The 24,511-nt window shown below is 41.5% G+C and overlaps 1 protein-coding gene and 1 long non-coding RNA gene across 3 annotated transcripts in view; one reads left to right on the forward strand and one right to left on the reverse strand.

Annotated features, from left to right (window-relative positions):
* Positions 1–24,511, reverse strand: part of cercam (cerebral endothelial cell adhesion molecule) — a 102,558-nt gene that overhangs the window by 37,347 nt on the left and 40,700 nt on the right. For both annotated transcript variants that reach the window (XM_072240230.1, XM_072240229.1), the window contains exons 6-9: positions 23,005–23,124; positions 13,312–13,388; positions 10,552–10,658; positions 7,422–7,554 (exon numbers count right to left, since the gene is read on the reverse strand). In XM_072240230.1, the coding sequence (XP_072096331.1) occupies positions 7,422–7,554; positions 10,552–10,658; positions 13,312–13,388; positions 23,005–23,124 (437 nt within the window). The remainder of the gene's footprint in view (positions 1–7,421; positions 7,555–10,551; positions 10,659–13,311; positions 13,389–23,004; positions 23,125–24,511) is intronic.
* Positions 14,664–24,511, forward strand: part of LOC140186230 (uncharacterized) — a 30,191-nt gene continuing 20,343 nt past the window's right edge. Inside the window, exons 1-2 of the long non-coding RNA XR_011882814.1 lie at positions 14,664–14,817; positions 21,453–21,614. This is a non-coding gene — a long non-coding RNA (uncharacterized lncRNA). The remainder of the gene's footprint in view (positions 14,818–21,452; positions 21,615–24,511) is intronic.

Here is a 24,511-nt window from a genome sequence, read left to right on the forward strand (position 1 = left end):
TGTTACAATTTTATATATAATTCATAAACAAGTAATAGGAGGATATTTGTGATTTCTCCTTTAGAGAAGAGATATGCTTTGCCTTCTGTCAAAAATTTGGGCACTTTTATCATGATTTTAAGAAAATTGTTGATATGTATTCATAGGTCTGGATGAAGGCAAGTAAATTTTTTATACCAATAATAAAGAATATTGATATTGTTGATATCCCAGATGGTATAAATATTATTTATACCAATAATTAATGCTGGTGCTTTTCCAGTTGAATTTTTATAACTGTCTTTATCTAGCATATTGATTGTAACTAGGTATTTGCATGTCTTCAATTGTGTGAGTGTCTTATTTGTCCTCTGTAATCCAGTTTGCTTCTTGATTGTTCATTGTCCTGTTTGACCAGATATTAGACCAAAAGTTCATCATCTCTGTGTTTGTTGGTAATTTTGTGCTAGGGTTGGCGGCATCTTGGTGTGTCAAATTTAGTTTCGATGTCCTGTCTAAACCTTTTCATTGTTCTTGAACTGATAATTCTGTTTTCTTCATTTAGTCTGGCTTTCTATGCTCCAAACTTTTGTTTTAGTATTTTAGCCCATAAGACATTCAGCCCATCGAGTCTGCTACACCATTTCATCATGGCTGATCCCAGATCCCACTCAACCCCATACAACTGCCTTCTCGCCATGTCCTTTGATGCCCTGACCGATCAGGAAACGATCAACTTCCACCTTAAATATACGCATGGATTGGACTCCATTGCAGTCCGTGGCCGAGCATTCCACAGAATTTACAACACTCTGGCTAAAAAAGCTCCTCCTCTCTTACTATCTCTTCTTTCAGTTAGTCCTGACGAAGGGTCTCAGCCCAAAATGTCGACTGTACCTCTTCCTATAGATGCTGCCTGGCCTGCTGCGTTCACCAGCAATTTTTATGTGTGAAGCTCCTCCTTACCTCTGTTCTAAAGGGTCACTCCTCAGTTGAGGCTGTGCCCTCTAGTTCTGGATACGCCCACCATAGGAAACATCCTCTCCACATCCACCCTATCTAGTCCTTTCAACATTTGGTAGGTTTCAACAAGATCCCCATGCATTCTTCTAAATTCCAGTGAGTACAATTAATCCCTTCATTCCCAGAATCATCCTCGTAAACCTTTGTTAGGTTGATCATACCTTGTGTGGATTTTTTATTTCCTTAGCTTTTCTCTTAACTTTCTTGCTTGGGTTATCCATTTTATAGACCATTAGGCAGGCTATTTCTACTCTTAAGGTTTCAATTTTGCTTCTTAATCGCTTTTGCCATTTTGGTGTTCTCATTTCATTACTCGGTTTTGGGTTTCTGTTAATGAGTGCTTCTATTTTGGAGCCATTGCATTGTACTGCTATTAATGCTGTGCAGTTCTCCAAATGATTCAAACTTTCCTAAATATTGTGGTAATTTAATATTACTGAGAGTATTAACAATTTTTGTGAACTTTGATAATGCTTTTTGTTTTGGCATGCAGGGTCTTTTTGTTGGGTCAGTGCCCATGTATTCTGTTAGTGTGGGGTTAAATGTTAGGGCAATTTGGTCTGTAAGCTGAGCTTCGACATCAGTATTTTGTGGAGGCTCACATCTGTGTTGTTGCTAGTACTGTCTGTTTGTGGAGCAGTTGTTGAAGTAATTCTATTTCCATCAGCGGTTTGGGGTGGTGGCATCTTCATTATTTTCTTGAATACCATTGTTGTGGTCTTTAGGTTGCTTTCTTTCCTGCTCTTGATCTACTTTATGTCTATAGGCATTGTTATTTTTTATTTTTACTCTACGTTGACCTGCTATTCATTGTGCATTTACATGCATAAAGGGATATTGGGCTATAAACTGTTGATGAAGTTTATCCAGGTATGCTGTCAGTCTCAAGTTCCGTTACTCGATAATAGTTACGCATGAGGAATGTGTTTACTTCTAATGGCCATTTAATGTGTGTCTTTATTTATTTTATTATTAATAGTAGTAGTATTGGTTTTATTTTTTATATATTTGCACAGTTTGCCTTCTTTTGCACATTGGTTGTTTGTCAGTCTTTGTTTTATGTATAGTTTTTCATTGATTCTATTGTATTTATTTGTTCTACTGTGAATGCCTGCAAGAAAATGAATCTCAGGGTGGTGTATGGTAACACACACACACACACACACACACTCTCTCCAACTCTTTGATAATAAATTTACACTTTGTACTTAGAACTCTTCTGTGAGGGATAGATGATTTCACTTCTTTTTGCTACTACAGTCCATCAAACAAAACTTAGTCAAAGTTGGAGAGCCAAAGTTTAGATAAATATTGGGTCAACCTTTGACTTCTTAGCATAACAAACTTGAATTCCTTTCCCAATAGACTTCAACAAGAAAGCAGAGATCTCACTTCAGATAATATTGGAAAAATTCTTTTGTCTTAGACTAAATGATATAGAACAAATGAGCTTGGAAGCCCAGGCATGCTGAGAACATACGATGTAACACACACCCAGATTAGCAGTTTTCTTTTACCAAAATTACTCCAGTGCCACACACAGGTCCGTATCTCACAAGTACTTTTACCCATTAAATTGACACAGATTCTATGGCCTCAGCCAAGGGAAGAAAATTCAGGACAAACTGCACCAATTCTTTTGGTTTATTAAATTATTAAAATAACTTACATTCAGTTGCTGCCTTAAGACAGTGAAGAATCCCACTGTGCTTCATAAGTGTTACACTGATCCACATAAAGAGATAAGGAAGCAAAATGATCAGCAGTCAGACGGCATCCACAGAGAGAAAGCCACAACTAATGTTTCAAGCTGATGATATTTCATAGACCTCTAGCATTTATTTTGTTGCTCTCTCCAGATATGATGCCTGAACTGCTGAGCATTTTTTTCAGCATAACATTTACAAGATCTCTAATTTATGAACAATTCAAAATGGGAGGGTGGCCAAGGATGAATACTCAGGTTTAATGGTGATGGAGGCGTGGCTGAGGACTGCAGCTCATCCATGAGCTGGGAGATGTTTTGGAAATAGATTGAACCAGTCCATTCGGATTTGCCATTTTGTGTCTGTGTTTATGATCTACGTAAACCTTCTATTGTATCTGACCCAATAACATATCTTTCTATACATGAACATTGAAATCAGGAGTAGGGCACTTCGTCCCTTGAGCCTGCTACACCATTTAATAAGATCATGACTGCAATCTCGACTCTGCACTCTCATCCATCCCAGTTATGTTTCACCATTTGGTTATCTCTGTCTTTAAAAAAATTAAAAGACTCTGCTTTAACTGCCTCTGGTGGAAGAGTATTCCAAGCGGTCATACCCTCTGAGAGAAAAATGATTGCCTCATCTTTGTCTCCCAATAGTTATCATTCTCTTCGCATCCATCCTATATCTTTCCTGCTCAAGTACTTGCTTGGCTTCTCCTCAAGAGGCATTTGTGCTATTTGCCCCAAATACTCCACGAGGCAATGCCCCACACATCTACCAGGATTCCTTCACCTCATCTTTATCCAGTGACCTGGGAATGGCTAATTAAAGTTAAGGGAACTGACTACATGCAAAGTCAGTTCCGGCATTCTGGACATAAGATCAACAGTGAGATCCAACGGCTAGGAAGCCAGTTCTGCAGTACTTGGTGGCACAAGAACGGCATAAAAAGCCACAGAAGAAGTCATGGTCATCCTTTGCAACCAAGGAAGATCCCAGTTGTGACGACTATTCATACCACTGGACCTAGACTTCTGTGATTGAAAGAGTGGAACTGCCCCAGTGAAACAGGCTTTTCCACTTTAAAAACTCCGCTGCAATGGTCTCTTTGTGTAGAGCACATCACCTTCACAATAGAAGAGTTGCACAAATTTAACTGTTGAGGTCAGGTACGACAGACATCCAATCACCTGAGGCAACATCTAGCTTAATACATGACTGGAGTTAATTGTAACATACAGCAGAGTTTAAAAACAAAAATAAAGCAAACTTCATTTAGTTGAATTATTGCAGCATAGAATACAGAACTATATCCCTGACATTGAGACCAATGCTGATACTGCTAGCTACTGAAGCAAAATAGATAAGGGACTGAAACTGAATTATGGAGTTAATTAGTCACTGAGAAATCACCAGAACTCATTGACCCAACACAAGCTGATAAAGAATGAAAGGTGGTTGCCTAATGAATAGTGGAATCATGGCAATACCTGACAGCCAAATGAATCACCAGTTCAATTCCTCTCCTGTATGTAGTAGGCTACAGACTAAGTGCTGGTCAATGAAGTAAGACCTTGATGGGTAGCATGGACAAGATGGGCAGAAGGACCTATTTTTGCATGTATGACTCCATCACTGTGCCCTGTCATCCAATATTAGGCTACAGAGAGATAATATCTTCATAAGTAGGTTCAATATCGCCCACCTTTAGGAAGAGGAAAACTCAAGAAATATTCCTATGCTAGACTGCTTGAAGTTAGGTATCAGAGAAATGAAAGATATTGTATTTCGCAATGTCAAGGTAGGAATTTCACAGTGAACGGTAGGTCCCTGAAGAGTGTTGGGGGATAGAGAAACCTTGAAGTCTCAGATAGACAGGATGGTGAAAGAATACTTCTGACATATTTCATCAGTCAGAGCATTGAGTATAAGAGTTGTGAGGTCATGGTGTGGTTGTACTAAATCCTGGTGAGACCACACTTGAAATATTATATTCAGTTTTGGTCATCCTGCTGTAAGAAAAAATGTTATTAAACTGGAAAGAGTCTACGAAAGATTTAAAAGATTGCCAGGACTTGAGGGATTAAGTTATAGGGAGAGGCTGGACAAGCTTAAAGTAAGGAGGCATGGGATCCAAGGGGATATTGCTTTGTGGCTTGCACACAGAAGGCAAAGTGTGGTTGTAGACTGGTCATATTCTGCTTGGAGGTCGGTGACCAGTGGTGTGCCTCAGGGATCTGTTCTGGGACCCATACTCCTCGTGATTTTTATAAATGACCTGGATGAGGAAGTGGAAGGACGGGTTAGTAAATTTGCTGATGACACAAAGGTTGGGGGTGTTGTGGATAGTGTGGAGGGCTGTCAGAGCTTACAGCGGGACATTGATAGGATGCAAAACTGGGCTGAGAAGTGGCAGATGGAGTTCAACCCAGATAAGTGTGAAGTGGTTCATTTTGGTAGGTCAAATATTATGGCAGAATGTAGTATTAATGGTAAAACTCTTGGCAGTGTGGAGGATCAGAGGGATCTTGGGGTCCAAGTCCATAGGATGCTCAAAGCAGCTGCGCAGGTTGACTGTGGTTAAGAAGGCATACGGTGCATTGGCCTTCATCAATCATGGAATTGAATTTAGGAACCGACAGGTAACGTTGCAGCTATACAGGACCCTGGTCAGACCCCACTCGGAGTACTGTGCTCAATTCTTGTCGCCTCACTACAGGAAGGATGTGGAAACCATAGAAAGGGTGCAGAGAAGATTTACAAGGATGTTGCCTGGATTCGGGAGCATGCCTTATGAAAACAGGTTGAGTGAACTCGGCCTTTTCTCCTTGGAGCGACGGAGGATGAGAGGTGACCTGATAGAGGTGTATAAGATGATGAGAGGCATTGATCTTGTGGATAGTCAGAGGCTTTTTCCCAGGGCTGAAATGGCTGCCACAAGAGGGCACAGGTTTAAGGTGCTTGGAAGCAGGTACAGAGGAGATGTCAGGGGTAAGTTTTTTTTTACAGAGTGGTGAGTGCGTGGAATGGACTGCTGGCGGTGGTGGTGGAGGCGGAAATGACAGGATCTTTTGAGAGACTCCTAGATAGCTACATGAAGCTTAGAAAAATAGAGGGCTATGGGTAAAGCCTAGGTAGTTCTAAGGTAGGGACATGTTCGGCACAGCCTTGTGGGCCGAAGGGCCTGTATTGTGCTGGATGTTTTCTGTGTTTCTATGTAAGCTAGGACTTTTCTCCTTGGAGGGTAGGAGGCAATCTAATGGAGGTGTATAAAATCATGAGGGTCATAGAGTGAATGCCCTCAGTTTTTCCCCCGGGGTGGGGAATTAAAAATGAGAGGGCACAGCTTTCGGGTGAAAGATTGAACTTGAGGGTCAATTTCTTTTAACACAGGTGCGATATGTATGTAGGACAAGCTGATGCAGGAAGAGGTTGAAGCTAGTTCAATAACAATATTTATTGAACAGGTACACAGATAGGAAAGAGTTAGAAGACTGTGGGCAAATGATGACAAATGGGATCAGATTGGATGTGCATCTTGGTCGCTGTGAACCAGTCTGACTGAAAGGCCTGTTTCTGTACTGTATAGATCAATGACCATTAGTATTCAAACTCTAATGCAGGGGTTCCCAACGTTTTTTATACCCTTACCATTAACTGAGGGGTCCATGGATCCCAGGTTGGCTCTTGGAATCAATGACCCTTAGAATCATTAAAGTTTGTGGGTCAGGTTACAGGGTCTTTCCATGTCCATTCTAATGATGAAGTTGTTCAGCTTAACCCCACTTCCAAGATTCTGTGGCTGTACGCAACAAACATATCGTTATGGTACTTTTTAAATATGAGATTTTTTTTTCTGCAGTACCCCTTTCAGGCAGTGATCATGCCTTGGTGAAAACATTATCTTTCCACTTCCCTTAAATTTTAAAATGTTCTTGTCTCAACTGAGGACCTTTGTTGCTAACTTACTGATTACTTCCAGTATCATAGATACTGGTAACAGTGAAATACTGGGATATGGCGTTAGACATGCTGCAGTTGAAACTGTGAAGTTTAAACACTGTGACTGATTTAGAGTATGGAGCACTTGACATAATCTCCAAGAGATGATGAGCTGTGTTACCTTCAATCTAAGAACCCTACTTTTGGTGTCGTTAATGAAAATAGGTCCTTCCCATTCATCCTGACAACATTTCTCACAAGAGGATCAATCTGTCATCATCTCTGTGTCTTCTGAAATAAAGACTGACATAAGAAGAACAGTAACTTGTTGAGGTGTTAGCTGAGTGCTGGGATCCACACAAACGGAATATCTGGACCATAAATTAGGATACAGCCAGATCTTTGGTCAAATTTTGGCTAGATATATAATAATAATATAAACAAAAACACACAACATCACACACAAAATACTGGAGAAACTCAGCAGGAATGTGTGTCAAGATTTGACCAAATAAGGATGTCTTTTGAATATGCTGAGAGAACAGTTAACATTTCAGACCGAGACTCTTTCTCAGTACAGGATGAAAGATCTCAGTGGGAAATGCTGACTGGTTATTGCCCTCCATGGATGCCACCTGACCTGCTGAGTTCCTTCAGCGTTTTGTGTGTGTTGCTCTGGATTTCCTGTATCTGCAGAATCACTGTGTTCATGAAAAACACAACAGTTTAATCACACAAGGTCATCATGTTGAAGATGCATACCTCTTTCCAGATGGAATAATGGCTAAGAAAACATCCAATTTCTCCCTTGGTCAAACTCCTTCCTGTGTATGGGTCAGAATATCCTGGCAACATTCTAATTCCCATAGCTTTTAAGGTGCTACTGTTCAAAGCACTGTGGAGATAAAATAAGGGGAACAATGCATCAAGAGAGTCAACTTACTTGAGAATAGAAGATAAACATTGCCCACTGGGGAAACTGATACACTCTCATTTACAGTTTATTTGAGCACTTTACAGCAGGCTCCTTCTTTTTCCATTAGATAACAGGTCTGATGTTGTTCTGCTTCTACACTAGGCCCTTTAAGACCCCCTGATGCCAGCATAAAGCCAGGCTACAAGGTGTCCAAGTGTCTGATTTTAAAGTCAGTCCTCAGCCAACACTGGACTGGGACCTTCCAGAGTTCAAGCTGGCAAGTCCTCCAAAGCAACACTGAAATGTTTACAGGCATTTCTGAGATTTACTCAATAGGCTGTTATAGCCGTAGACCACTTATTTTTTAACAGGGAGGTCCAAGATTCCGTCCTCCTCTCTGCTGTCCCAGCTCAGCTCTGTTGGCTCGTTACAGCAGTCAGAATAAGATTTATTATCGCTGACTAATGTACTTATTTATTCATTGAGAAATACTGCCTGGTAACAGACCCTTCCCACCCACGCTGTTCATTTACCCGCATGTAACCAATCAGTCTACTAACGCCTACCACTTTGGAATGGGGGAGGAAACTGACATCTGGTGTGAGATGAGAACAGGAACTGGTATGGATGTGCCTCCCAAACAGTTAAATAATCTTATCTGCGATCAGCATCTAGGCTTTTTAAAAAAAGAACGTACACTTGGTTGGTACAGTAGGACACGCACATCGTTTGGAGAATGCCCCAGTGTGGACCAATGCCGGGTCAGTGAGAGGCAACAAATGTGTGCAGACTTGGAAAAACATACAGGAAATTAGTTACTGTGAAGAATCCAACATGAAGCTTGTATAGGTGAATTCACATTCCATTCTGAGCTATATGTTTTAGCAATGTCTTCAACTTCCCAAAAATTAGAGGAAGCAACAACAGTTCTTTCATATTAGTGAGTACTGTCATGCAGTTATATAAGAAAATCAGCTAGCAGGTTGTTCCAAGCAACTTAGAGAACTTGCCACAGTTCTTCTGCAGGCTTTGGCTATCTCAAGTGCTTCTGTCTTGCCAGGAAATCCCAGACAGCCTTGATGATGTTGATATCAGGGCTCTGTGTCGGCCATACCATCTGAAACCATATAGAAAAATCTAGGATGCCTAAGACTTTTACACAGTTCTGTATGTGTTGCACAGCAATAGCCCTCGTGGTGAATAAGCCACTCGGTGGAATAGGTGAGGTAAATAACACTGGATGAAATGATGTTAATCAGACTGCAGAAAATATGCCTAGGAACATAGTTGAACTGGAAAGGTAAGTGGCTCATATGAGAGCGGGGTGGATGAGAGGGGGTTGTATGGGAACGAAAGAAGAGCACAAGACATAGACCCTTCACTTTTTGGTGAAGCACAAAATTCCCTCTTCAATAGGGAATCTATCAAACTTACTAATCCTTTTCTACAGAATACAAGGACATCCCTTTAGAACAGAGATGAGGACAATTTCTTTAGCTAGAGAATGGTGAATCTGTGGGATTCATTGTCACGGCTGGGTATATTGGGCCATTGGGTATATTTAAGGCAGAGGTTGATAGGTTTTTAATTAGTAAAGGAGTCAAAAGTTATGGGGAGAAGGCAGAAGAATGGGGTTGAGAGGGATAATAAATCAGCCATGATGGAATGGCACAGACTTGATGGGTCAAATGGCTTAATTTTGCTTCTATGCCTTATATATGTCCATAAGGATTGGAAAGGGGATGAGCTTCTGGGGACTGTGAGTCAACCATGAGTGGTGTACACACAACCAATCATACTTGAATCTGGCAGACAGCATTGCCTCCCACTACAGACTAGCCTGACACAGAGCTACCACAATGGTGAGGTAAGAAATGGCGTCAGTGTGAAACCAGCCAGAACCTCTAAGGGCAGACGGAGAAAGTAGAGAAAGAAAAATAATTAACTTCAGGCTTCACTGAATGATCAAGTTAAACTTGGCTGTAAACCACATTCCTTTTCAGTTTTCAGTCAGATCTGTTAAATTATATCGGCATATATTATCCTAAATACAAAAAAATGGTTAGCCACACATGAAATTTAAAACAGAAAGTCCTGATTTTAGCTTAACTCTCTTCACTTGGCACACAGTTCATTTGCCCGAGGTGCATTTAATTTCAAAAATTGCAGCCACATTTTCTCAACCGGCAACAAACTAATTCATTATTCCTCCCACAGCAATCATTCTGGGCTGCGGGCTTATCCACCCTTGCCAAAACATTGTATTTTATATTTCAATCAGGGAACCAGCTAAGGGTTTAAATTAATTGAAGAGGGTGGATGATATAGTTCGTGGCAGCGAGGGGCTGGGCACCTCAGTAAAATAAACTTATCAGCATATTTGGAGAGTTGTATTTGTCCACCTTTGATCGCAAGAAGCAATAAAACGTATTTCTCTTCTCAATTTTTTGTTCCTTTTCCAGAACTTTCCTTCTCCGTGTATATTCTTTCTGGGAGACGACGTCTGGCCCTGCCCTGAAGCAAGATCCACGCTTAACTTTTCCACTATGAAGCCTCCCAAGAATATTATCTTAGTTCAGAATTGAGAAGATTGCACAGTTCAGCCCAGGACTTAAATGCAAATTTAATCAGACCTGTGTAATTCCATCACTAATTGAGGAGGTGGAAGTTGAAATTATGCTTCACCGGACTACATATGCCCATTGTTCATTCAAATACAAGCACAGAGCAAAATCCCACAATTGCTGACAGGCAGCCCCTGGTACTGATGAGTGGAGAAAGAGTGTGCTGAAAAGTCACACTCCTCTCCCAGTCATGTCAGAAAATCGTTAGCCTCTCAGCAGGATGAACACATGGGCAGTTTGAACATTGTCTCTGGTCCTGCTGAACGGCAATCAATATTCTGATTCCCACCCTTAGGGCCAAATGAGTTTACCTTCCCTGAGACTTGTACACCTGGAAAGGAAACCTACTGACCTTCCATCCACTGCATCTATTATCTTGCAGTCAATCTCCTGCTCGTACAGTGCCTGCAGCATCCTCTCCCGTCTATCCGGACGCCGCTTGAGGTTTATTAGATAAACCTGCCACAAAATAAGACAAGTACATTGGTTACATTAATATAAAATCCCTTGACAAATGAATTCAGTAGACAAACGAGCTCTGGATGGACATCAGGTTATGACAAAGAAGGGATGTGTGGGGATTTCATAGTTAACTCATACCAGAGTGAATGAAAGACCTGGACGATCAGTCTAGAGGAACTTCAAATCCCACTCTGTCATTTGGGAGATCCAAATTTATTTAATTAAATACAACCTGTAATGAAAAGCTGGTTATCTCAATCATGGAAAATGCTGGATATTTATTCAAAAGTACTTCATGGAAGAAACCTACTGCCCATATCCAGATACATAGCTATGCAGCTGATCTCACCTGCGTAATGAAACAGCCTATCAACTCAGTCTGATAAAGGATAGCTAGGAATGGAAAATAAAAGCTCACATCGTGGGAATGAGATGCCCATCACCCCTACTGGGGTATAGGCTGGCGACACGGACAACAGCTCACCAGAGTCCTCAGTCCTGGGACATTCCTTCAAGCTTTTTCCAGGTGCAACCCATCTTCTTGATATATCTTTCTTCTCACAGGGATGAGGCCTTTGGAGCTTCTATTAATGTTTCCTGTAGCTTTGGATTTTCACGAGGTGAGTTTTCTAGCCCCCGGCCCAACCGTCCTCCCTTTGCAGCCGGGCTTGGGACCATTCATGGTAGAGTTAGGAATGAATAACTAAAGCACACTCTCCCTCAGCCAAGATTGTCAGGATCACATCTCAGGTCCCATACAGCTGTATCTCCATGTTTAATCTATATAGCTCAGGCATTGTAATGGGATAGTGCAATCTGCCCTCTCTCACCTGAATGTTCTGATGGAAGAACTCTGTAAACTTAGCAGGTTCAATGTTGGAGTACTGGTGAAAACTTTCCTTCATATCTCATCACCGACCATCTACATAGGTTGGTTCTTACCATGGAATATTACAGCACAGAAGGAGGCCAAAGTACTCATGCCTGTTATTTAAAAGAGCTTTCCTATCAGTTTCATATCCCTGTCCTCCCACCATCCCTCTCACATACAAACTCACACACACACACTTGTAACAGTTTTAGAATGTTCCACATTATATCTTACTCCTCTAAGTAAACCCTTGAAAGCCAAGGATCATGCTACCTGTCTTTGAGTACCATTTTTCAAAATTCAACCTGATGGCAACAAGCTTGTCAAGACTTGTACAAGTCCACTGCATCATCAAGTTAACCCAGCTGGAAAAGATCACCATTACCATTTTATAGAATGAAAGCCAGAAGGATTGAGAAATTGGGTTTTGTGTAAGAGTACGTCTGATAAAAACAAAATAACAAGAGGTAAAAGAGAAATTTAAAAAAATATTTTGATGTGATATTTTTAAATTTTGTGTTTTTATACAAATAGCCAGCCTAGAAATTTGACTACTATCCTAACATCAATATTTGTTTCAGCATCAAGGTAGAAGAACTGAAAATGTACTAAACCAGTTGGTCCTTGTTAAACATATCTATAATCTGTCTGGATGTTAATATAATCATTGAAAGACATTGTAGTTTCAGCATGGACACAGGCTCAGTCTCTTAGCACTTATCCACAGCACAAGTTAAAGTGGGTGGTTGGAAGTTTTTGCAAATTCTATTGGTATCCTCTCAACGTCTGATTTCTGATTGGATATTGAACCCATGAACACTACCTCAATACTTCTTAAAATTTTTGCATGACTTATTTAATTTAGCTTATATATACACACACACTGTAATTCACTATTTTTTCTCTATTATTATGCATTGAATTGTACTGCTACAGTTGCAAAGACAACAAATTTCACGACATATGCTGAGTGATATCAAACCTGATTCTGATTATGATTCTGGGTAGGGAAAGAGGCTATGCTGAGGGACCAAAACTTCGAGTGCAGAGGATACATACAGAGGTACATAGCAGGTGATATACGGAACCAAAGGGAGTGGTAGAGCCAGGTGCAATTGCAACACTTACAAGATATTTGGACAGGTGCGTGGATAGAAGAGGTTTACAGGAATGTGGTCCCAGAGCAGGCAAGTGGGACTAACAGGAAAACATCTTGGTTAGCATGGACAAGGTCAAAGTAAATGCATATTCAAAGTAGGTATCTGTTACCATTTACAATCTTGAGATTAATTTTCTTGGAGGCATTTACAGGAAAAAAAAATACAATAAAATTTTACAGAAAACTATGCATAAATAATCATTGAGGTAAAGACTGACAGACATCAGATCTGCAAAAGAATACAAACTGCAAATAAAAAACATAATACTGAGAACATGAGTTATAAAGAGTCCTTGAAAGTGAGTCTGTAGGTTGTAGAATCAGTTCAGAAGTTATTCATGTCGGTTCAGGAGCCTGGTGGTTATAGGGTTAAAACCCAGATGGACAGCACCGTGTATAACTGTATGAGTAGAGGGGGCCATACCTTTGGGAGGAGCTTGAAGTCATAACGAAATATCCTTTTGTCCAGGGCCAGGGGCTGAGCATCATTGAGGTTGTCAGGGTCAGGACTGGACGATTGTACTCAATCTCTCTCTCACCCTTCATTTCCAATACAGTACTGCATCTTATGGGGAGAGCCCAATCCCTGAGAAAACCCACCTGCTCTGCATCATACTTACCTCATCAAAGTTCATCTTATCCGGATACCTGGGCGGGAGATAGGTGAACTGTGATGGTGACATCGGGGGCCCATAAACTGCGGGGGGAAAGACAACACCGTTTTGTCTTCTAGATCCCAACAACAGATGACAATATGGTTGCACATAAAATGGATGAACCAAGCTTTAAAACTAGTGACAAGTGCTCCTGCAGTGTGCCATCCCTTTAGAATTTTGATATATTTTGTGATAGTTACATATTCTTCAGTGGTCACTGAGACATTGCTAAGGTCTGGACAGGGGAATGACTGTTCCCTCAGATCAGCCACCCGTTTACGAGCTCCGCCATATTTCCCTCTCCCGAGGGAAGTTTGAATTTAACTTGTTAGAATCAGCATCAACAATCCTCCGACGTCATGGTACACAAACAGAATAAGTGGTATCTTTGCAAAAGTCCAGTGCTATATTTCCAACCCAATACTCCAGTAAGCTGTAGCCAGGCAAGGGCATCACACTAGGTGCCCTTGTTTGCCTGGGTGAACCTCACTTGGTGAGTGAAATGTAACATGTTATGCCTGAAAATGGACACCGTCCAATCCAAAACATTACCATGCCTTCAAGCATGGTTAGGACATCTTTTAGCATGCAGTTCTTTCAATAGGTATGACGTCAACTTATCATCCACATGATATAACACATTGACTGTATATATACAAATATTTAAAGATATCAATAGATATTTTATGTACTATTCACCAGGTCAAAAACACATTGTATTATATCTATACACTGAATGTAATAACACTTTTAGACTCAAATATAAACTGACTGCTACGTAATCTGCACTGATTATTATGCTAAACTATATACTCAGATGCATTTTATGCACAAGATGCTATTTAACGTACAGGCACTTAACAAATTCATATACATTTGGTGAGACAGTGGGTCTTTTGTTAAATACTCTTCCTAATCAAGAACCATGGTGATCAAGGGTAAGGAACTTGGGTCCAATTGCTTTGTGGTTCAGTGTGTTGGGAGCATCAGTGTTTTAAACGGAGGCTAAATGTATTGGAGGGAACAATTATCTAAAGTCAGGCTTGAACTTATCTTCCAATTTTCTCATAGGTCCAATATGTTTCCCAGAACTGGCTGATTGCTTAGTTAAGCGATTGAGTTGCAGATGTAAGAATTCCAGAGCTATTAAGTTTTTCAGCCGCTCTGCATCCTGAACATCCTGATAAATCCTGAGAGGCCTGGCTGAAAGCCAAGACAGCCTCATTTTGTGATGTGACTTCACTACTTGGCTCGCTGCACTGAAAATTGTTGGCATGGTTTTCGTTCTGCTCACCCTCTTGCATTTTGAGGACTGCTGAACAATCAGCTTGAGCTTTACTTCCAACACAGACACCTCCAGGTGAAGTGCCCCAACCGGAGAGAAAAGCCTTGTCTAAAGGGGCCTCAACCAGCGACCTATGGCTGAAGAGTAAGAGTCAAGCAGAGGCCTTGCTGATCGGCTTTACGCAGGTGAGAAGAGTTCACAATGGAGCAAACTGGACAACACGGTAGTCCAGTGCTTCATAGCATCAGCAATCAGGATTCAATTCCTGTTGCTGTCTTTAAAGAGTTTGTAAGTTCCCCCAGTGATAGCGTGGGCTTCCTCTGGGCGCTCCAGTTTCCAAAGACTGAGTTTCCAAAGGGTGAGTTAGTTGTTGCTATGCTACGTTAGTGCCAGAAGCATGGTGATATTTGCAGGCTGCCCCCAGCACATCCTTGGATTGTGTTGGTCATTGGCGCAAAGGACACATTTCACTGTACGTTTCAATGTAGACGTGTCAAATACAGCTGATCTGATCTAATCTTTTGAAAAACAAGAAACATTTCTTGGCTAATCAGAGCAGGGACCCGGTACTGGGCTCAGACCCTTTCTCCAGTCTGATATCTGCAAACTCACTTCAGCTCAGTCTAAATCAGTAACAGTGGAAGCAGTAGGACTTCTCTTTGGGATGACTTTGCATTCTCTGTTTTGGGGTGCAGATGCGCACGTTGCTCCTCACCCCCATTCTATTAAAGTATCACACCTCTTCATGGTAACATTTGCACTGGAAATGGTGTGGGAAAAGCTCACTAGCATTCCTGGGATGGAAGTGTTGTCAGATGAAGAGATATTGAGCAGCTTAAGCTTCTAATGTCACTTCGGTTTAGAATGATGAGAGGTGATGCTGTTAAGACACATCAGGTTGTCAGGATGGATAGTGAGATGTTGGCTTCCCTCGGAGGGCACGACTAGAACCAGGAGACATAATTTCCTATTAAATGGTCAACCATTTAAAATAGATTGGCTTCATTTGTCATGTACATCAAAACACCAAAACATACAGTGAAATGCGTCATTTGCATCCATGGCCAACAGAGTCCGAGGACGTGCTGGAGCATTCGTGTGCTTCTGGCATCAACGTAGCATGCCCACAGCTTTCTAACCCTAACCCGTAAGCCTTTGGAATGCAACAGAAACCCATGTGGCCAGGGGTGAACGTACAAGCTCCTGACAGACAGCGATGGAACTGAACGCAGGTTGCTGCTCTGTAATAGTGTTACACTAATTGCTACACTACTGCTCCACCCTAGAGAGAAAAAAATGTGCAAATTCCTCGCTAATGGAGGGTCACGAGTGTTTCCAATTCTCTAACCCAGAGAACTGTCATTGAATAGAACCGAAGTAGACACAACTGAACTTTGACAGCATCAAGGGATGTGGTGAGGCAGTGGAAAAACTGTTACTGACGGCAAGATTGCATCAGCCATGATCTTACTTAATGGCAGGAAAGTCCCAGGAGCCAATTACCCTTGTCCTATTTCTGTTTACGTTCACGCACAAATCCAGGACGCCGGCTTTGTTATTTATTTATTTAGAGATGCAGCGTGGAATCAACCCTTCAGGGCTTTCAAGCTATGCAGCCCAGCAAACGCCGGCAACCCCTAACCTAATGACCAATTAACCTTACTAGCTGGTACGTCTCTAGACAGTGGGAAGAGACTGGATCACCCCGAGAAAACCCTTGTATTTCATGGGGAGGACCTCACAGAGGATGCCGGGATTTAACTCCAAACTTCTACGCCTTAAGCTATAATAACGTCCACTAACCGCTTTGCTCCTGGAGTGCCCATTATACAGACTGTTTCGCCATCTAAATCCAGCCCCCTGGTTCTCCTTCCCCCCGTACAGGAAAAATCTGAGAAACAACCAAGAGCATGCTGATTCCTGATTCCTCTCACTAGCAAAGGCACCTGCAGACCAACCGTGACACCTTTCAATGGCTGAACTACCAGAGTGGACAATGGACTAGGCTATCATTCAAGTCAGGCTCTGATTTAATGCAAATATGCTAAGGAACCCTCAGCATGAAAAGTGAAATATAAACTGATGAAATCTGTTTATTACTGAGGACTGCTATTCCTTATAACTGCACAAAATGCTGAGCAGTTTCACTACTGGGATCATATTTGGTCCAGCTCCAGACCTTTGGTTAGTCCGGTGTCATGTTTTCTTTTAGAATAGGGATATGTCTGTACAGAAACAAGAAAAGACAATTATGGACCAAGTACACTTTAGCATTGAGAAATCAACAGACTAACTCGACAACCCTTCCATTATTATTTCTTCTGTGCAGTCCCCACTTACATCTACCCCAAGGAGTCTAAATCAGTCTGGGACCTTCTGTTGTGTATGAGAGATAAGATAGGGAATTAACAAATTATTCTATAGTGACAGAATGGTGTTTTCTTTCTTTCTCACTCTCTCTCTCTCTCATACACACACACACACACACACACACACACACAGCTATTCTTTAGCAGGAGCTACTATTGACAAGAGAGCACCATGGTTATCCCATGATCCTCTTCTGACTTAAGTAGGGATAACTGAAAGAACACTACCCTCTCTGAGGTTGGTTAACTCATAGTCCAGACCAGGGCTGAACCTGGAGCTTATTTTGGTTAACATGCTACAGTTCTGAGTCAGGATCTGTGTTTCGCCCCGTTAGCCACAGGGAGGATAGTTCAATTAGCTTTTAAGTATTGTGTCTGCTTTTTCTTTACTTTAATGAAACAGCAGTACAGTTTGACTAGTGTTTCCTGCCCCTCTGCATGTCAGATCAGAATTTAATGTACTACAAAGAAATTCATTGGCTGTCAGAGCATAAACCTCAACTATTTTGTCCTGGGGTGTTCATTCAAACATCTGGCCTTACTTCAAAGAGCATGGCAACACGGCACTCCCAAAATGTGTTTTTCTCTCTCTCTCTCTCTGCCAACTCCAATCCGGAAGCAGAGAAAGAGAGTCAGTAGATCTTTTGGCAGGGGCACTGGTGTAACAAGAGGAACAATCTAGTGACGTGGGGATATGAGGGAGAAGAGTCTCACTCTCACCCTAAATCCCACTCTCAAAGCACTGAAAAAGAAAGAAGAACAAAACCAAAGGGATGAGGAAGAAGGTATGGGGAAAAGGTGAGCCAGGGAGAATATCAGAAATAGGAGCAAGAATCTAGGCCTTCAGGCCCACTACACCATTTATCGTGACCATGGCTGAACTTCTACCTCAGCGGTATTTAAGTAAACTCAATGATCAAACTTCTACAGCCCCCCCAGGAGAGAGAATTCCATAGGTTCACCACCCTCCAAGGAAAGAAATGTTTACCAGCAGTAACTTTGTTTGGCCAAACCCTTCTTCTGAAACTGTAGCTCACAAGATGTACGTCTGAGCTAGTCTCTGCAACCCACCACATCTATATGCCAAACACTTTGCCCAAATACATTAATCCTGCACAAGGTCCACATCCTTCTATGTTCTGTTATTTAAGTGCTTGTTTCCTGTCTCTGATACATAGCCATTGGATCTGAAGCCATCACTTTCACATGTCAACCTCTCTCAATGTAAAAAAAAATCCCTCAGCTCCTCTCTAAAACTCTCCTCTCACTTTAAACCAATGCCTTCCTGTTTGTGATCCCCCTAACAAAGGGAAAACAATTCTGCTCATCTACCCTGTAACTCTTATAATTCATCCCTCAGCCTCACTATCTGCACAGAAAACAAACCCAGCCAATCCAAACAGTACATGTCTTACCCCTATTTCACTTCCCAAATTGTATCACATACACTTGTTGGGATAAGTTCTACTTGCCAATGCTTCACAACTTGTCATTTGATCTATATCTCAATTATTTACTTATTTAGTGAGCGTAGGCCCTTTCAGCCACACGGTCCTAGCAACTCCACAACCCCAATTAACCTTCACCTAATCACGGAACAATTTACAGCGACCAATCAACTTACTAACCGTTCCGTCTCTGGAATGTGGTAGCACATCACAGCACCCAGGGAAAACCTACACTTACATCTAAGTTGCTTATAGATATCACAAAATAGCAGAGATCCCAGTACCACTTGTTGCAGTACACCACTGGTCACAGACTTCCCAATCAGGAAAATACCTATTACTTCCTTCAGCCTTCTACCACCATTTAATCAAAGGAACATTAGCTATCCCCAATCTTTTAGCACCTCAACTGGCTGATAAAGATACAAAAACTTACTACTTTGCTTTCCTTAGTATTCTGGGATAAATTCATTATATAGCCTTGGAGAATCACTAACTTTTTTTTGTAAGCCAGTAATATTTAACACGTCCTCCTTAATACTGACCTGTTCTGAATTATCTACATATCCCCCCCTGAACTCACTACCTTCCACACTGTTTTTCTCAAGTGAATACAGAGGAGAAGTATTCATTTCAGAGCTTCCTTGTACTTCCTGACTCTATATACAAATTACACCTTTGGTCCCTAAAGACACCGCTCTTTTCTTGGTTATCCTCTTGCTTCTCAAATACAATCAGACCCTCCCCATTTGCCCCATATTTGGCTTCTGCACCTATATATGTTGGCCTTTAGTGATTTTTATACAGGCACACCCAGTCCCCTTGAGCATCAGTCTCTCACCATTTAAAAAGTGCTCTGCTGTTACATGTACCAAAGTGGATGATCCCACATTTTCCACTTCATTTGATTGTCACCCACTCGGTCAGCCTGTTGCTGAGACCCTGAAGCCCCTTTGCATCCTCCTCCACACTCACGACCCCAGCCCATTACGCATCTCCAGCAGGTTTGAGATTGTGAATGTCGAGGGGCTGTAGAGAGGGGGAGAGGGTGGGGAGACGGGGTGGGGACTAGTGTTGGGAAAAGGGGGAATGTGCATCCTGGGGATTAAATGGGATCTTCTGCAAAAAGGGAGTAGAGAGAAGAGAAGGGAGATACATGACACCCCAAAATTCTTCACAGTCATTGAACCCTTAAGATGCATGGTTACTATGGTTACAGTGGAGAAAGAACAGCAATTTGTGGATAGAAATCTCCCCAAAAATGGCAATATATTTAAGGGATAAACATTAGACAGGAGCTTATGGATATCTATCCTTCTTTCTGCAACAGTCCCAGGACTCAGTTGAATATTTCATCAGAAGGAGTTCACATCTGACAGCACTGTGCTGTCTGCACTGGAATGTCAGCACAGTGACTGCGCTTCTCCACAGCAGCACACTGCTTACTCCAGTGAACCAGTTCTCCTGACCCAAAGAGCATTATACAGGTAACACTGTTCTACCATCATACTTAAAGGAAGCTTCAACACAGAGCGCACCACGACCGGTACATTCTTGACTTGTGCATCTAAAAAATATCCGAAAATATTTACACAAGCATTAAATATCACTCACTACCCTGTAGCTAAAACAGAGACATGGGTCCATCAGGCCCAGTGCACTCTGACCGATTTCACTCCCAGCCTGATGGAGACATTGCCACCTCTTTACGTAGAGAGACTATGCTGGAACCTCAAGCATAAAACAATCTGCTGAAGGAACTCAGCGGATTTCAACTCAAAACACCAGCAGTTCTTTTCCTCTCTGCTTCGTCCACTGAGTACCTCCAGCAGGTCATTTCCCACAGTTTTAAACACTGCCAAAATTTTTTTTCAGCACAAGACATTAAACATGCTGCCACTCTGTTACACTTTAAACTGTAGTCGCACTGAACAAAATGAGAATTTTTGCAAACTTACAATCCCTTAAACGAAAGGTATGAAAAAGAAATGGGAACTACTGAGAGAAAACTGGAATCATTTGACAGACAACATGTCACCACAACCTGTCTCCTTTCAGTTTCCTGACACACAGGTATTTTTCTTGTTAACTGTTAAAAGGGAAAGGATGTTCTCCAGATTTTTATAGTCACTGCCAAATTTCAGGGGCATTATACAAGCATTGACCAGTTATTATTCTTCTGGTTCATGTGCCTCAATTAGAAACAGTATGGGCGAAGATACGTTTTTTGCAATTGCGATGATGTGGTAAATTTCACTGGCTGAAGTCCATGGCTCCAGCTTTTACTAACCCGAACTTTAGGCTTCCATGGAACTATAGGACTTACAGAGTGATGGAGGGCCACCACTGGATTCTACACAAGTCTGCCAGTAAGATACAGTCTTACTGGTAATAATCCTGAAGGAATTGTTCTGGGATCCTGCACGATATCTGACCAAAGGTTTGATCGGAGACCTTGTTCATTTATTGAGGATTTCAGGCTTGCAAATTAGGAAGCAAAGGTTCTAAGTCTCCTCTCCTTTCAGATTCCTCCTTCTTCAGCACTTTGTCTTTTCCATCCATCACCTCTATGTTTCTCACTTCATCGTCCCTTCCCTACCCACCTACCTTCCCCCCTCACCTGGTTTCACCTACCACCTTCCAGCTTGTACCCCTACTCCTACTCCTCCCCCCACGTTCTTCTTCCCCTTCCTTTACAATCCTGATAAGGAGTCTCAGCCCGAAATGTCAACTGTTTATTCCTCTCCGCAGATGTTCCCTGACTTGATGAGTTCCTCCAGCATCTTGTGTGTCCCCCTAGATTTCCAGAACTTGCAGTCTTTTAGTCTTTTGAAAAAAATATTTTACTTAATTTAGGTGTTTTAATTGTTCTATAATTTTTCTGTGTTTGAATTAACTTATTTTTAAAATGTTTATGAACGTCTATTATTTACTTCCATTTTAGCAGTCTTGTGTACCTGATTTAAAAGTGACGACACTGACAGAACATCTTTGCCTTGTCAGGGTCTATCAGAGGTGCTACAGGGGCTGGGACCATGCACTGACTGAGACCTGAGATGGTGTGACAAAATCAGTCATCAGCCTGGCAAATCTGGACAGCAAGATCCAAGGCATCCTGACTGGGCAGAGGAACATGATGATCCTTCCATAGGATGCAACTTAGAGGTTTTGCAAGCTTTCTGCATTTTAAATAAAATTGTTATGACAAAGAATGTACGAATTAAGGCATAACTAAAATGTGCAATTTCCTTTTGTAATATTAATGCTTATTGTTTCAAGAATAGATTATCCTTCTAAAACTCTAAAACAAAACTAAAGTTTTAAGGAATTTTAATAAAGTTTTAAGAAATTGATTTCCCTTCTAAAACTCTAAAACAAAAAAATGTTGTTTTGTTTTAAAGTTTTAAAAGCAAAATCGATCCTTGAAAACATGTTTGTATTTGATTTTAATTTAAAATGATTCTGCAAAAACAAATGCATACATATGGTAATGTTTAATCCTTCTAGTCCCTCTAATCTATTTCCACAACTTTGCAGGAATTTTCTAATATAAACTGCATCTGAAAGTTAATGCATTCTCAATGCTATTACACTATGGAGATGACATAAAAGTTTGTTCTAAATTTGCTTCCACCACTTTGGGCTATAATTCAATTGGTCACATTAACCATTAAAGTGGCACTTACAATACTGTTTCCAAAAGAGTAAAGAAAGCAAACAATTGTAAGGAGATTTCAGTGGCTTGTTTACTTCACTTTAGCAAGAAGCTGGCAGAAGACTGGGGATTCAAGTAAAACTAGGCTGCAACCTCCTCCCTTCACTTTGTTTTAGTCCCCCATTTACAAGTTCACTTGAATTATCACTGCACTTGGCTCAACCAGTGACCGTCAGTCAAGATCAATGCTACAACGGGTTGCCAAGATCCAAAGTGACCATCTTACAGCAGCAAAAGTGTTTTTCATTCCCCGGTCTTTTCTTTAGCCCTCTGGATGTCTGTAGTGTATATCCAGATTCACTGTGGGAGAAAACACCTTCTCCAATATACAACAACATTTGTAAAAATAGAGATTCCCAATGCATTTTTACCGATAAAGACGGTGAAGGTTTAAAATAATACAAACCTTTCTTAAAATGTTGTAATGGTTTATTTGGTCTTGTTTATCATCTTCCCTCTATTGTCAAGGCATGAAAAAATATGAAATGAGATAAAACCATTTGGCCTAGAACACAGTGAACTGACCATACTGATTATTTAATCATCTGGGGGAAGGTAACTCATTAGAGGTTAAACTTCCATTAAGTAGAAGGTGTCTTTCCAACTCCTGAAGGACAATGAGAGAGAGATAAGCTTCCAGGTTGCAATTAATCATTCTAGAGCACAAGAACAATCCTGACTAGCTGTTCATGTCACTGTCGATCACATAGCAGAGCAGGGAATCATGGAAGGGGTTCAGGGTATTTTTGCTGCCCACAATAACTTTCATTTCCCTAGCGTACCTATTCTGCTACATCAATGATGGGTCAAAAAAAAAACTATGCTCGAAGCTGCTCTTACTCATTGCGTCCAACATTAGATGGATGAAGTTCAGGTTGTCGTCCTCCAGTGTGCTCTGGGGCTTGCCAGGAATGTTGATAAAACCGTATGGCTCTTTGTTGCACACGTACATCTGGACCTCTGCAAAAGAAAGCAACAGGGAGGCTGATTGGAGCCTGGCTATTTGCTTAGCCTCATCTTCCAAAGTAGAAGTGAGCATAACACTATTACAGCACCAGCGCCCCCAGGTTCAACTACGTCACTGTCTGTAGGGAGTTAGTACGTTCGCCCCCACAACTATGTGGGTTTCTTCCAGGTGCTCTGGTTTCCTCCCATATTCTGAACACGTTTGAGTTAGTAGGCTATTGGTCACATGGTTGTAATTGGGTGATGCTGGCTTGTTGAGGCAGAAGCGCCTGTTACCATGCTGTACGTTGTAAATTAAAAAAATTAAAATATTTGCACTTTTTGTCCCAACCCACCAAAAGCCTCCTCCTCCTCAGCAAATCTGCCTCTAGTTCCCTAGTGCCCAGAACCAGCCCACTCTCGTCCATACTGTTGACATCAAAAACATGATGTAACAGCAGGAGACCTCTTGACCCAAGCCATTCAATTAGATGAGGCAGTACTGAATAGCAAGTTAGCCTTGAGGGCTACTGTTGCTGTTGCTCTGAATTCTCGTGGGTGTTTTGGGACCTTGCTCAACATCCATGGTCCTCCCAGCTTTCCCTGATTCACCCCAGCATCTGAAAATGCCATTAGTTCCATCTTGAACGTGCTCAGTGGCCGAGCCTAACAACAGATCCCCAGGCAAATACAAGAACTGAAAACAGAGGAGACAGAAGAACAAGAGGAGGATTTGGGTGGGCAGTCATTCCAGTCTGATCCACCAACACCAACAGCATGGATGATCCCACTTTTTAATCCTGGAGTACTGTGTTTATTTCTGGTCACCTCATTATAGAAAGTATGTAGAAGATTTAGAGAGGCGCACAGAGATTTACCAGGATGCTGCCCAGATTAGAAAGCATGCCTTATGAGGATAGGTTGAGTGAGCTAGGGATTTTCTCTTTGAAATGAAGGAGGATGAGAGGCAGCTTGATAGACATATACAAGATGATAAGAGATATAGATCAGGTGGCCAGCCAGAGACTTTTCCTAGGACGAAAACGGCTAAAACCAGGGGGCATAATTTTAAGGTGATTGGAGGAGAGTATAGGGAGGGGGGAAGTCAGAGGTCAGACTTTTTTTTTAAACACAGAAAATGATAAGTGTCTGGAATGCACTGCCAGGAACAGTGGTAGAGCCAGATGTATTAGCAGTATTTAAGAAACTCTTAGGTAAGTACACAGATGATAGAAAAATAGAGGGCTATGTAGGAAGGAAGGGTTGGATTGATCTTAGTGTAGGCTAAGAGGTTGGCACAACATAATGGGTCAAAAGGCATGTACTGTGCTGTAGTTTTCTATGTCCTATGGTTTACCTTTGGAGACTGTGCATTGTAAATTTAAGAGATCACTTCTAGCAC

Source organism: Mobula birostris, chromosome 22 (assembly GCF_030028105.1).
Source record: "Mobula birostris isolate sMobBir1 chromosome 22, sMobBir1.hap1, whole genome shotgun sequence".
Taxonomy (NCBI): domain Eukaryota; kingdom Metazoa; phylum Chordata; class Chondrichthyes; order Myliobatiformes; family Myliobatidae; genus Mobula; species Mobula birostris.